The sequence below is a fragment of the Mastomys coucha genome, unplaced genomic scaffold, assembly GCF_008632895.1.
Source record: "Mastomys coucha isolate ucsf_1 unplaced genomic scaffold, UCSF_Mcou_1 pScaffold16, whole genome shotgun sequence".
Taxonomy (NCBI): Eukaryota; Metazoa; Chordata; class Mammalia; order Rodentia; family Muridae; genus Mastomys; species Mastomys coucha.
Window position 1 is genome coordinate 56,954,087 of NW_022196898.1, and position 14,306 is coordinate 56,968,392.

The window sequence follows — 14,306 nt, forward strand, 5'->3', positions numbered from 1 at the left end:
TTCAGCCCTTCCGCTTTAACAGTCTTACAGACCCCCGCTCCTGGACTTCGTTCAACCACACGAGCGGTGTAAGCATCACACAGCTCATGCAGACTCAGTTCCAGAAGAACTGCTCTAGGCTGCATTTCTGTAGTTTGTCATTCTTAGCCACAGCCATGTGGTTCTTTTCTCCTTGCCTCACATTCATCGTTAGGCATTCCTGATTGTTCTTTGGCTCCTGGCCATTGTTTTTGGGGCCACTGACATCAACAATACCCCATTCCTAACATCTTTCACTGAGCTACTGCAGTACTCTCCTACCTGGCTTTGCTGTTTTCTACCTCCAATCTTAATTCTTCTCACCTGCTAGTCACCTAACTATAACTATAAACTGAAACATAACCCACAATTTATAACCATACCTACCTTAAAAGGCCCTCAAATGCTCACTCTGTCCACTGAGGAAAATGTGAACACTACCATTCAAGGCACTGCCACTGACTGGCTTCTAACCACTCTGTAAGTCGATCTTTCACCAGCCCAACACTATCTGGCGACCCACCTGTTCTCACTGCTTTCTCTGAGGCACAAAAGGAAATATGCTTACTGTAATGACAAACATGCAACCAGTGAAGGGAGATAAGGGAGATACGCAGGAGGTATGACCACGTGCATGAGCAATGCCAGCAGAACTCACATATGACCTTAAGTCACAGAGAAAAATTTGAGAACATGATAGCACTACATTAGAAAGACGAAATAATTTATGAATAGCTGGAGTTTTAAAAGACTGATATTTTAAAAAGAAAAGCTAAACGATGTGGGAACTGCAATCAAGGGAATAAGAGGGGAAAACATCTGCTAGTTCTAAAAGACCTCTACTTTGATTGGAAAAGGTAACTATTTTCTAATTGCTCTGCTTCATTGTAATCCGCGGCGTCATGACTACTATATGACGTGACTTTGTAAACCTTTACATCTCCAAATGCCTGAGACACCCAAACTACCACTTAAAATCACCGGATTATAATCCAGAACTGCTGTCCCCCTCAGATTCATCTCTCCTTCCTCTTCATCAATAAACAGCATGTTACTTAGTCTCCTGGACTAGGATGTCATTTAGGATGGCTGTAGCTCCTAACTACTATTCTCATTTGTCTTCTCTTTATCTCCCTTTACATTCTAACCTTCTCCCAAGTGCTGGGATTAAAGGCATGAGCCACCGCCTCCAACCATAACCCAGGAGTAGGGTTAGGGTGTGGTCCAGGCCCATATTCCCACTGATTCCCTGTCAAAATTGGATGAAAATATGTTTGTTTGCAGAACTGCTTATAACAGTTCTTCAACTATGTGTTGCTAACTCCTAGCACTCAGGAGACAGAGACAGAGGCAGGAGGATCTCTATGAGTTTGAGACCAGACTTGTCTACAGAGTTCTAGGACAGCCAAGGCTAAACAGAGAAACCAAAAAAAAAAGAAAAAAAAAAATTCAGAATTGAATCTTTATGGGTAGGTAGGATGGCCCAGTGGGCAAAGGTGTCTGCTGTCACGACTGTCCTACTAATGGCCTGAGTTCTATCCCTGTGACCCCTCCAAACCTGAGGGTTGTCTTCTGACTTCCACAATGTGCCTGTGTATGCATAGGTATATGTGCATGCACACAAAATACATTTTTAAAAATATAATTTAAAGCTCTTTTGAAAAAGGCATTTTTCAGTACGCATGTATACTTATATCCCTTTTACTTACAGAACGGCCCAGAGCAGAACTGCTGAGATCACACAGTACTGCTTCCTGTCTCATTACCTATCCCCAGCGGCTTTCCAACAAGCTGTAAGAACTCCCACTAACGAGCTTTCCAGGTGCTACCTGACTTCAACCACCGGCTGTGCCAATGTGATAGGTTAACGGGAGAAACTGGTCTTAACTTGAGTTTTTCCAAGTCAAAACCAGTTTACCCCAGCTGTAGGCTGCCTCTTCGTTTCCTCTGCTCATTTTCTAATGAGCCATTATCTTTTATTAATTAATTTTAGGCATCCTCCATACATTATATCTGGCTGGTATTTTCTTCAATCATACATGTTTAGTTTAAAAGTATATGAAAGCAGAACCTATGAAAACTGAGGAGTGCTGCAAGAAATAAATACAAAGGTAGGGCTTCCGTGACAGTGTCCCAGTGACAGACAGACAGAGGCCTTCTCTCTGGCCCTGGTTTAGTTTCCCATCAGCCCATGACACACACACACACACACACACACACACACACATATACACGCACCAATGGCAAATACAAATACAACAGCAAAAACAGCACATGTCCACATATGAAAATATAATGAAGAGTTTCAAGGATATTCTCTAAAATATGAGTGTACAGATGAAAAACACAGATTATTGGATGCTAACGTAAGTCAGAACAGTGTTCCCTGGAGGGGAGAAGAGAGGGTCTGCACTAGGAAACCATGAGTGCTTAGAAACATTCTATAGATTGACTTGGGTAGTAGCTATGTGAGCAAAATTACCATCTAAGTGTACACTTAACATTAGTATAACTTACCATTACACCTAATTAAATTTCTCTTAAAAATAGGACCAAGAAATGGCTTCCTTTTAGCATTAAGAAACCACAAAAATGCCCATGTGTGCTATTTATTTGAGAAGAAGGGGAAAGGTCATCTTGAATGATTATTGCCCTATAGAATGAGAATGTCTAAACCATTTAACGACTAGCTCCAACTTACCTTTTGATCCAGTACTCTGTATCCTTTGTAACAAATGCCTTGCACTACATGTGGTGTATGTAAGGATTCATGTGGGCACATGCACATGTGCAAGGGAGCGAGAAGTCAACACTGAGTGTCTCCCTCCATCACTCTCAGCCTTAGTTTCCGACACAGGACTGAATGAGCTGATCTCACTGAACAAGCTCATCTATTTGACTGGCTGACCACACTGCCACGCCTGAGGACTGGAGATTCAATCTTAGGTACTAACGCTAGAGAGACAGGCCCCTTATCTACAGACCGATCACTTCATTCGCTCATTTTTTGTTTAGAGGGGTTTTAAGGTAGTTCCTAATGGCGGGTTCCCTCTTGTGCTTTAGGTCTGAGATGTGTCACCTAAGCAGATAAACTCTTCCTGACCCACCTATTCAGTGTAGCCTCTCTTCCTGTGTGTCACAAGCTGGAATGACGGTGCTTGCTTACGCTTTGTTTTCTTCTTGTCCTACTAGAATGCCTGAAGGGAATTCTCCTACAGGAATTCAGTGCTGTACAAATGGGGTCTTTTATGGAATGGAGAAAATTTATGAAACAGATTGTAAAATAATTTAAAATTAAAAAAAAAAAACAAAAACAAAACACATCACTACCTATCACTGGGGCCTGTAAGAACTTACAGCTCTAGGAGGCTGATGAGAGGGCTTAGCTAACATGCCTACCAAGAGTATGAGAATCTGAGTTTGGATCCATCAAGCACACATAAAAGTCAGGTCTGGTGGAGCACATTTGAAACAAGTGATCCTCAGAGCTAACCAGCCAGCTTAGCCATGGAAGCTCCAGGCTCAGTGAGAAACTTCATCTCACTAGGGAGAGAGCATTAGAGAGACACCTGACACCGACCTCTGGCCTCTGCAAGCATGTACCTGGACACTAGAATTTGTGCAAGCACACACACACACAAATGGTGGCTCATGCCTGAAAACCTCAGGATCCAGAGGGCAGGAGGGCTACTGCAAATTCTAGGCCAGCCTGGGCTAAAAGTGAGACTTGTCTGAAAACATAACAAAAGGAAACAAACAAAAAAGCAGAGCAAAAGGGACTCCTCTTAGGCAGTAGGAAAGGCAAATTAAAGCAGAGGATGCATGGAAAAAGCCAGCCCATCTGAACTAAGACTTGAAGGCTAAAATTTGAGTAGGGAAAAAGTCAGGGAAAGGGATGGAAAGACAGAGGAATGGGCCATCAAGATAAGACAGGAAGATAAAATACTGCAGTGGGGATAAACAGTCCTGGCATGGGGGATCAATATTATACAATGCAGACTGGAGCTAGGTAACAGTCAACAGAGCACAGGGTGCCTCTGCAGGTCGTCAAGGCAGTTACTAAAAGAGATTATCCTGGCAGCTCTTTGCTGGATGTACTGGAAAAGAAAGAAAAGGAGAGAGCTCTGAGGTTCGTTACGAGGCTAATGCAATATACTGTATATAAAATAAGATCCTAAAAGAAGGCTTAAATTTTACAGAAGCCACAGACAGGTCAAACATTAACTCTTTCTGTGCTAGGTGTAAATCTTAGGTATAGATTTTATTTATGAGGCAAGGTCTCAAAGTTCAGACTGGCTTCAAACTCGCTATGTAGCTAAATTGATATTTGTACCTCCACCTCCAAGTGCTGGGACAATAGGCACATGACACCATGCCTGACCTTTAGGTCTAGATTTAATAGCTCTTGCCAGGTTTTATTTTAATAGCATTATCAAGATATAAATGGTAAACTACAGAAATCTCTCACTCAAAAGTATATACTCAGCTTGGCAGTGGTGGCGAACACCTTTAATCCCAGCACTTGGGAGGCAGAGGCAGGTGGATTTCTGAGTTTGAGGCCAGCCTGGTGTACAGAGTGAGTTCCAGGACAGCCAGGGCTACACAGAGAAACCATATTTCAAAAAAAAAAAAAAAAAAAAAAAAAAAAAAAAAAAAAAAAAGAAAAGAAAAGAAAAGAAAAGAAAAAGTATATACTCTAATGGTTTCCAGTATGTTCTGTCATGCATCCATTACTACATCACCACAATTGTTTTGAGAACATTAACACTACTCTAAAAAGAAGCCTCATTCCTTGGGGCTGGGGGTGTTCACAGCTCAGCTGGTAGCCTCTTAAGCTAGTATGCAAAAAGCCCTGAGTGTCCAATCTGCGGTATTGTATAAAACCAGGTATGGTGGGATTTACCCAGGTTTGTAACACGCAGGAGGTGAAGACAGAAAAATCAGAAGTTTAAGGTCATCCTTGGCTACAAAGGTGAGTGGGAGGCCAGTCTAAGGTACGTGAGACCCTGTTTCAAAAACAAAATAAAGTTCTGTATGGTGGCACACGCCTTTAATTCCAGGACTCAGGAGGCAGAGGCAGGTGCTCTGTGAGTTCAAGGCCAGCCCAGACCACATAGCTTCAAGACAACCAGGGATACACAGGAAGACCTTTTCTCAAAACCCCCAAACAAAGCAAACAACAGTAACAAAAGCCAAAAGAGAAACCCCATCCCTTTAATCCCATCTCTCCTGACTGGGGCACAGGAAGGAGTTCCTGTTTCTCTACATTTGCTTGTCCTGGATGTTTTTCACATGAATGGTGTCATACCATGCTCTTTGTGACTGGCTTTATTTTTTGTAGCATGTTTCCAAGATGCAGTAGCATAAAATATATTAGCATTGTACTTATGTTTACTGAAAAAAAAAAGACATGTATCACTTTGTACACGCACTGTTCATCCATGCATCAGGCTATGGAAATGTGACCCATTTTCATTTGTTTTTTAATTAAGCCATTTCTTCAGCCCCTTAATGTGTATATATTTTGTGAAATAAACACTGGGCTACTCTTGTCCTTTGGTTGTCTGTTTCTAGTTACACAAGTTCCTAAGAATATTTTACAGCCTTACATATTTCTCCTTTTATCCAGCCTGTTTCTATTTTACTCTCCATTTGGTGAGCCTGGTGTTACCCAAGTTAACATGAAGAGGGAAAGTCTGTTATCTCCATACAGACCTCTTGCCTAGTTTTCATGCTATTGACACTGGTATTACTAGCATTATGGTGTCTTTTCTTCACAAGCCCTGATATAAAGTGCCATTGTAACTCAGAAATAATTTCTTCAGCACAGTCTGTCACCCACTTTTGTATGAGAGTCATTATAGACAATCTACCTAAGTCAGTTGTCTCCTTACACCACGTGGGTCTCTGGGGATCCAATTCGGGTCCTTGGGCTTGTCAGCAAACACCCTTACCCACTGAGCCACCTTGCAGGTCCCCAAACTAAATTCTGAAAGGATAATTTTGCATTTCACAAAGTCTATACATCTACTTAGTACCTTCTATATGGTAAACACTATGCCTGTATTGATTTGGATTTTATACAAGGAATTCTTGAGGACAGAATTCTGTTAACTAATTTCTATTCTGCTCCGTGTTCACCAAGTCGGACTAAGAGGCACTAATAAGACGTTACTCTGTTTCTACTACTGGACTATAATTACTTAGAACCCAGAGATGCCAAACAAGGAAGGTCCTTCCGGTTTGCTGCTTTCATTGCTCCTCTAACCTGGTGTAATTTTAATAAAAGTCATGGTTGATACGGCCGAACACCAGTAACCAACAAGTAGACCAATTGTAACAGAGAAGGAGTAGACTATGCAGGGCGCGGATACTAGATAAGACTTTAACAGTCTGCTGTTGCTTTCTCAAGAACATTTTTTTTAAAAGCAAGTCATCTTCTCGAAGAACAGTGACAGAAGGCGCTCTTGAAAAGCTGCGTCTGCACTTTTTAAAGGACAAGACACTGAAAAGGCTGGAAGTAAAAACCCTTGGTGCTAACATGACTACGGGACACCAAGCGGCTTCTGAGAACGCGGGGACGAGGGCGGGACAGAGGAACACAGAGCTCAGATTGTGTCGGATGGAGAGACGTCCGTGCCTGGTGTGGCGAGGGGAGTGCAATGGGAAGAACTGTCCCGGGACAGCAGGGGGACTGGGGAGGGAAAGCCGGCCCGAGTCAGGTCGCCCGAGGATGGGGCTTTGCCGAAGAGCCTCACGGAGGTGAGAGCTGGCCAAAGTCGCGGAGAAGGCCGCGTCTGGTCACCCCGCCCATCCCTGGTGCTGGCACGAAACCCGACTGTGGGCAAGCCGGAAGGAATCAAGCCAGGGACTTGGTCCCAGAGCAACAAGTGCCCGTGCGGCTCCCGGAGAGGCTGCAGGGTTGCAGCGGGAAAGCAAGACCCGGCACGGCCGATCCTTCCCTGCCTCAGCCCCGACCCCTGCGCACTCACTCCGCCACACGACGCTCTTCAGCCCCCGCTCCGTCACCGGCGGCGCCATCTTCCCCAAGCCTTGCAGCCACAGCCACCGCCTCCTAACCTACTTCGGCCCTAAAAGCTGCGCTCGGGGGAGGGCCCTTCCCCTCCCGACGGGGAGGCTCCTCCCCCTCCGCGGGCCGCGCCCTCCGGTGACGTCACGATCATCCACCAGGGCGCGTCCAGCTGCGTCTGGACTGCGGCTGCGTAGTGCTGGACGGAATGCTGTGCGCTCTCTGGCGCCCCCCAGCGGACGCCTACTATAACCCATAACTCAGTGTCCAACTTGGCATCCGAATGCGAACATGTGAACTAACATCATTTCTACAACTATGAATTTATACATACCGGGTCTTTTTGTATTCTGCAGTTACATTTATTTGTGTGTGTATGCATGTGTGCATGCCAAGGCTCGCAGGCGAAGGTCAAAAGACCTCATCTTCCACAGTATAGGTCTTGGGATGGAACCTAAGTTGTCAGGCTCAAGATTCATCCTGCCAGACCCAATACGGAGGCTTTTTGCTTCACAAAATAATGTTTCATTCAGCAAAGCCATTCATACTATACTATTCAGAAGCCAGTTCAACCACCAAGTGGAAAATCTATCCCCCCAACTTAATTTTACTAATTTTTAAAGATCACTGATTATGTTAAGCTGTAAGGTGCCCAGAATGGTGCTAGAGTTTCAGAAAACTCTAAGAAAAGACAGACCCTCTTATTCCTATGAAGAACTTTATAGTTTAAATTATAGAGCATGATTTCTAGAATTGTTAATTCCACAAGGTAGGAGTAAGACCACTACCACAATTTTAGAGCCAAAATTGAAGCAAGCTTTATTTTATTCAGGAGCACCAGAGACCTGGCCAGGTAGGGATTAGAGAGAGAAGTGCTAAGAGTCCCTTTCTAGGAGCAAAACAAGTCGTTGCATATTGTTGTTCATCCTAAGGGGCAGGTCAGGTTCCAGGAAACAGAAACTTAAAAACAGAAACTCAACTCTTACAGTAAATGAAAATTTGTTTTTAACAATACTACAAAATGTCTCCTACCTTCAAAATGGAGTCAGGCAGGTTCCTCATTTCCCCTTGACTTATGTGTCCCTGTCAAATCCTTGATAGGGGGCTGTCTTTAATAATGTTGTCATGTGGCAACAATTCTAGCATTGATTATCTGACAGGTAATCAAGTTGGTAACATGTTGGCAGATGCAGGGCCCAATTATGGTAACCAGTAGAAACATTAGAGGGTCTAAGGGGAGAGCCATCTTAGCCATGTGGTCAGTCAACATTTGTTTGAGAGATTTTGTTTATTTCTTTTGCCATTAATACTTGTCAATAGTAGGAGAAGAGTCAGAGACATTCAAACAGCACATTTTGGTAAATTGCTGACAACCAAGATTATGTTTAAGTAACAGGTAAGAGAGATCGTTTCTGATACAGAAAGAGTTTTCTCGTTGACTTTCTGGTACTAGACAGAGCCAGAGGTTATACCCTACACTGTTAGTTACACACAGGGTTCCTCTGGGTTGGGTACTGCACTAAGTTCAGTCAAGGTGATTGATGAGTCTTCTCTTCTGCTTCTTATTTTAGAACACCTGTGATTTCCACTATCAGAACCATTTAAAGAATATTTGATTATGCTGAAGTCTGTACTGTTACTTTGGGATTGGTCAGGTAGAATAGCCATTCCAAGTATCCCCCATCCATGGTGGATAGAAGCAATCGTTTGCACGACAAGACAGTATCAGGGTGTTTCCTATTATAGGGATGCTTTTTATTTCCCCCATCAAGATGCATTTTGATTCTGTTTGCAAAGCTTGAAAATAAGATGGCAAAATTGTTAGCCATAGGACAATGGTGGTATAGATTCCAACAGCAAGATCACAATGTTTAAAGTTATGTTAGATGGTCAAACTTTAGAAAGTTTGATTTTTTTTAAAAAGATTTATTTATTTCATTTATATGAGTACAATGTAGCTGTCTTTAGACACACCAGAAGAGGGTATCAGATCCCATTAGATATGGTTGTGAGCCACCATGTGGTTGCTGGAAACTGAACTCAGGACTTCTGGAAAAGCAGTTAGCGCTCTTAACGACTAAGCCATCTCTCCAGCCCCGAAAGTTTGATTTTTTTTTTTTAAAAAAATTTTTAAAAGATTTTTTTAAAATTTTTAAATTAAAAGATTTATTTATTTTAATGTGAGTGCTCTATCTGCATGCACTCCTGCATGCCAAAAGGGGGCATCAAATCCCATTATAGACGGTTGTAAGCTACCATGTGGTTGATGGGAATTGAATTCAGGACCTCTGGAAGAGCAGCCAGTACTGTTAACCATTGAGCCATCTCTCTAGTTCAAAAGTTGAATTTTTTTTTTCTTTCGTTTTCTTGAGACAGGGTTTCTCTGTGTAGCCCTGGCTGTCCTGGAACTCACTCTGTAGACCAGGCTGGCCTCGAACTCAGAAATCTGCCTGCCTCTGCCTCCCAAGTGCTGGGATTAAAGGCGTGTGCCACCACCACCCGGCTAAAAGTTTAATTTTTAATAGTCCTTTTTCAGTCCTGTTTTACCACTAGGGCTATGGCTCCTCTTCCACAGGTTCCTTGGGTGCCTTTTTGAGGTGTGAGTGATGAATTAGGGAGGAACCCAGCAACCTTAACAGCAATGGGCATCTGGAACATTATGATGGAAGGCCCTTTCCATCTAGGTTCACTGTAGATTTTGAGATAGTGGACCAATACAACACCTCTGGGCTGGAATGGGTTGTCAGGTGGGTGGTACCCTCCAGGTTGGAGTGGGACAATCTGGTAACAGAGGCATGTACCCAAAAGATCATAGGAGGTGGTTGCCCATAGACTATATTCTATGGGATGAACTTTTGTTGGTATAAGATACATCAGACTCTGAGATAGGAATAAGGCAAGATCAACCCAGTTTACCACCAATCTCAAGTGTATATTTAGTTAAAACCTCCTTTAAAGTTCTATTCACCATCTCTGCCTTTCCTGATCTCTGAAGATGGTACACATACGGCGAAGTTTCTAATTTATGTTATGATTCTTACAGAGCAATTAAGATAGATAACTTGGCTATGAAGGCTGGGCCATTGTCAGACCCCAGAAATATGGGGAAGCCAAATCTGGGAATAATTTCTATTATTAATTTCTTAGCCAGTTGGTAGTGGCACACATCTTTAATCCCAGCACTCCAGAGGCAGAGGCAAGTAGATCTCTGTGAGTTTGAGGCCAGCCTGGTCTACAGAGCAAGTTCTAGGACAACAAGTGCTACACCGGGAAACCCTGTCTCAAAAAAGGGGTGGGGGGAGGCGAGGGAGGAAAGGAAGAAAGAAAAGAAGGGAAAAAAACAAAGAAGAGAAAAAGAAGAAAATTCTTAGCTACCACCTGGGTGGTTTCTTTCTATCAGGGATGGAAAGGCCTCTACTCAGCCTGTGAAGATGTTGACGAAGACCACCTACTATTTGTAGCCATACAGTCCTGGCTTGACTTCAGTCAAGTCCAATTCCCAAAATTCACCTGGTACATTTTCTTGACTCTATTGTCCTGGGAGAAGCGTGATCTTCTCTGCATTTGCCTGGTCACAGGTCAGGCATTGATTGGAATGCTCTGAAGTTTTTCTCAGTGTCCAAGTATGCAGACATGAGAGGAGAAGAGTTCTGAGGTCTTCTTAGGAGACGAGTGCATGGAGCAGTGCAAAGCTTTGGCCCAGTACCTTTGGCATGCAGAATCTTCCATTTGTCAAGAGGCACCATCCTTTGCGGCTCTCCTGAGCCCCCAAGTCAGAACATGGCTTGATCTCTTCTGGATCATACTCAAGAACATCTTCATGGAGGCAGAGTCGGGGTCCAGGGACAGCAGATAGTTCCAGGACAGTCTGGAGTTTGGGTTCCCCCTTGATCTGCATGGCTCTTACCTTGAGTTTGGGAGCTTTTGTCTTTTTGGTGTCCTGGCCAGTATATTACAGCAAGCTCAGTTGGAAGTCAGATGGCCTCCGGCAACTGGACAATTTTGTGTTTATTTTTAGTAGTCTTTTTCTCTGAGGTGAGTAAGCCCCTCCGTTTGTATATTTGTTCACGAACATGAGCCATGACAAAAGCATGTCAGTTATCTGTGTAGATATTCACTGTTTTTTCCCCCTTCAGCCCATCTATGTTCAGCCTCTGTTAGAGTGATTATATCTGCTTTCAGGGTGGATGTGCCCCTGAGCAAGGCTTGTGCCCAAATGACCTACCTCCATCTGGCCTGTGACTGCCACTGTCTCCAAATACCTTCTTGAATGAAGCTGTTGCTATCTCTGTAGAGATCCAAATCTCTGGTGGTGAGTGGAATGTCTGCCAGGTCAGGTCCAGTATCTTGGATGACATCTAGCATCTCCAGGCAGTCATGGATTCTCAGGGCCGACTGTCATCTGGCAGCTGGATGGTGGAATCGATGGCCACAGATTTATCAAAGGTCAGTCTTTCCTTATGTAAAAGAAGGGCTTGGTGCTAGGTCAAGCCAGCACTTGACATCCACTGGTTGATGGTATCTGTCTGGACAGGGTTTCTTCCCCACCCCACCCCCTCACCCTGTTTTAGTTTTTTGAGACAGGGTTTCTCTATATAGCCCTGGCTGTCCTGGAACTCACTCTGTATAACAGGCTGGCCTCTAACTCAGAAATCTGCCTGCCTCTGCCTCCCAAGTGCTGGGATTAAAGGCATGTGCCATCACTGCCCAGCTTAGTCAGGGTTTCTATTCCTGCACAAACATCATGACCAAGAAACAAGTTGGGGAGGAAAGGGTTTATTCAGCTTACACTTCCACATTGCTGCTCATGACCAAAGGAAGTCAGAACTAGAACTCACACAGGGCAGGAACTTAGAGGCAGGAGTGGATGCAGAAGCCAAGGAGGAATGCAGGCTTACTGACTTGCTTCCCATGGCTTGCTCAGCTTGCTTTCTTATAGAACCAGGGACTACTGGCCCAGGAATGGCACCACCCACAATGGGTCCAATTCAGGGTCTGCCTACTCCAATGAAAAGATAAGATGACTTAATTTTGACTGACAGGGGATAGAAAGAATGCATCTTTTAAGTCCAATACAGTGTAAACTTTATGTTCTGGTGGTAATAGACTGAGCAATATCTGGTGAATATCTGGTTTCTAACTGCTTATTCACTTCCTATAACCAAAAGCCTGAGTTCCAGGCTTTTGGATAGGATACAAGGGTTATTTCAGTGGAAAGGGGATGGAGAGGTAGAGGGAGTGAGGCTGGGGTGGTGGGGAATGAGGTGGCAATGGCAAAGGTAGAGGCTGAAGGGAGGATGGGAGGAGAATAAGATGGTTATATAGAGGGAGGAGGGATTTTCCTCCTGTGATGTTGCAGCCACCAGTGGCTACACACAAACCATGTCTCTGGAAAAGGGGAAGGAGCCTAGGAAAATAGAGGAATCAGACGGCGAGAGTAATAAAAACTGGGACCGAGCCATGGTTTCTGCTCAAAGTCCAAAGTGTATCATCCATCTGAGAATCAAGCAGGTAGGAAAAACCCCTCCCTCAGTCTGCCAGGATTCCATGGCCAAATTAGCTTCTTAGGCAGGTGGAGCAGGTCAGCAGGGTGTAGCTCCTAGCAGGAACTTCAAGGCAGAGAAGTGGCAGGAACAAATGTGCTTTGTTTATGTCAAGAAACCTCACCCTGGGCATGGAGAGGTCCGATTCAGCCGGCTTTTGGTTGGGGGAGGTTACACTGTGAGTCCCACAAAACAGGTTTCAGAGGGGGCTTCTGGCTCTCTGCTTCAGGTCCTCAAAGGGTCCACCTGCCAACAAGCAGGGCTTGGCCACCTTGCCCATTAAAGATCATACAAATCTGAATGATATGGGTTGGAAGTTGCTTCAGCCCAAGGCAAGATATAGCCAACCTAAGCTCAGTAGCCAGGCTTACCTAGGGTCATATTTACCATTGCCCAGGCTATCTGAGAATCAAAAGTACCTTCAGGAGGCCACTCAGTTCCATAGAATGTTTGGAGGCTAGTCACAGGGACAGGGCAACCATAAGCCTCCTGGACTATGAGTTTGTCAAAATTCCTTAAAACGCCAGTTAAATGCTGTTAGGCTTTCTAGTCTTATCACCCTTCCTGTCTGTTCATTCAATCACCCCAAGTTCGAGATAAACCAATTAACACAGAACGGAGAAAGTACGAGGGATGGGGACAGTAAAAACCAAACCGAAAACAAGACATACAAAGAGAAAAAAAATAAGACACAAAACCAGAGCAGAGACCTCAGGTGGGCAGTGCGACATCTCTGTTTTTGCCCTGGAGAGTACTGAATCTTCTCTGACTCCTTCTCATTCCAGATCAGGAATCCAAAAGAAGCAGACATCACAGAAATCGCTATGGCTTCCCAGGGTAGGTCTCCCTTGATGCTTGCTGCTTTTCTCTGCTTTGCAGTTCGTTCTGGTCCAAAAGCACGCCTTGGAGCCTTGGAATGTCTCAAGGTAGACACCTCCTGAGGTGGCCCTTCAGTCCTAGATTCTCAGAATGAAGATCTAGGTTTAGAATTTGGGTGGTGGGTCTTATCTCACTGAGTCATCCAGAAAAAGCTAATCCCAATGATCAAGAATAAGAATACTACCACAATTTTTGAGCCAGATTTGAAGTAAACTTTACTTATTTGGATACACCAGAGAGCTGGCCAGCAACTGTCTCCTAAATTGGGTTAGAGACAGAGAAGTACTGAGTCCACTTCTCAGGACCCTTCTAAGGAGTAAAGCAGGTTTATAGACTCCAGACAATGGGACAGTTGGGGAGTACAGACAAATCTCAACAAAAGAAAACAGCTGTTGTCATGTGGTCACTGATTAAGGAGGATCAGGGTGCTCTCAAAAACAAGTCAAGGTCATGGGTTGGGGCAGGTCAGGTTCCAGGAAACAAAAACTTAAAAAACTCAACTCAAGGTAAATGAAAATTTATTTTTAACAATACAACAAAATGGCTTCTGCCTCCAAAATGGAGTCAGTCAGATTCCTCAGTATCATGTGTTAGTCAAAAGAGGGATGAAAAATGAATACTTTAAGGACAAACGTGGTGACCCAAATCTGCTGTCCCAGGACATAGATGAAACAGGAGTTCAAGGTCAGGAGTTCAAGATCATCCTTGGCTACATACCTAGTTCCAGGCCAACCTGGACCAGAGAAACCTTGCCCTACTCCCCATCCCTCCCAAAGTGAATGCCATATACATATATGTGTATATATATATATATATATATATATATATATATATAT

The 14,306-nt window shown here is 44.0% G+C and overlaps 1 protein-coding gene across 1 annotated transcript in view; it reads right to left on the minus strand.

The window, feature by feature from the left end:
- The window catches only part of Stxbp3 (syntaxin binding protein 3), a 48,645-nt gene extending 41,476 nt beyond the window's left edge, over positions 1-7,169 (minus strand). The window contains exon 1 of the mRNA XM_031375217.1: positions 7,011-7,169. Coding sequence (XP_031231077.1) covers positions 7,011-7,059 — 49 coding nt within the window. The 5' untranslated portion in view covers positions 7,060-7,169. The remainder of the gene's footprint in view (positions 1-7,010) is intronic.
- Positions 7,170-14,306: the final 7,137 nt, after the last annotated feature.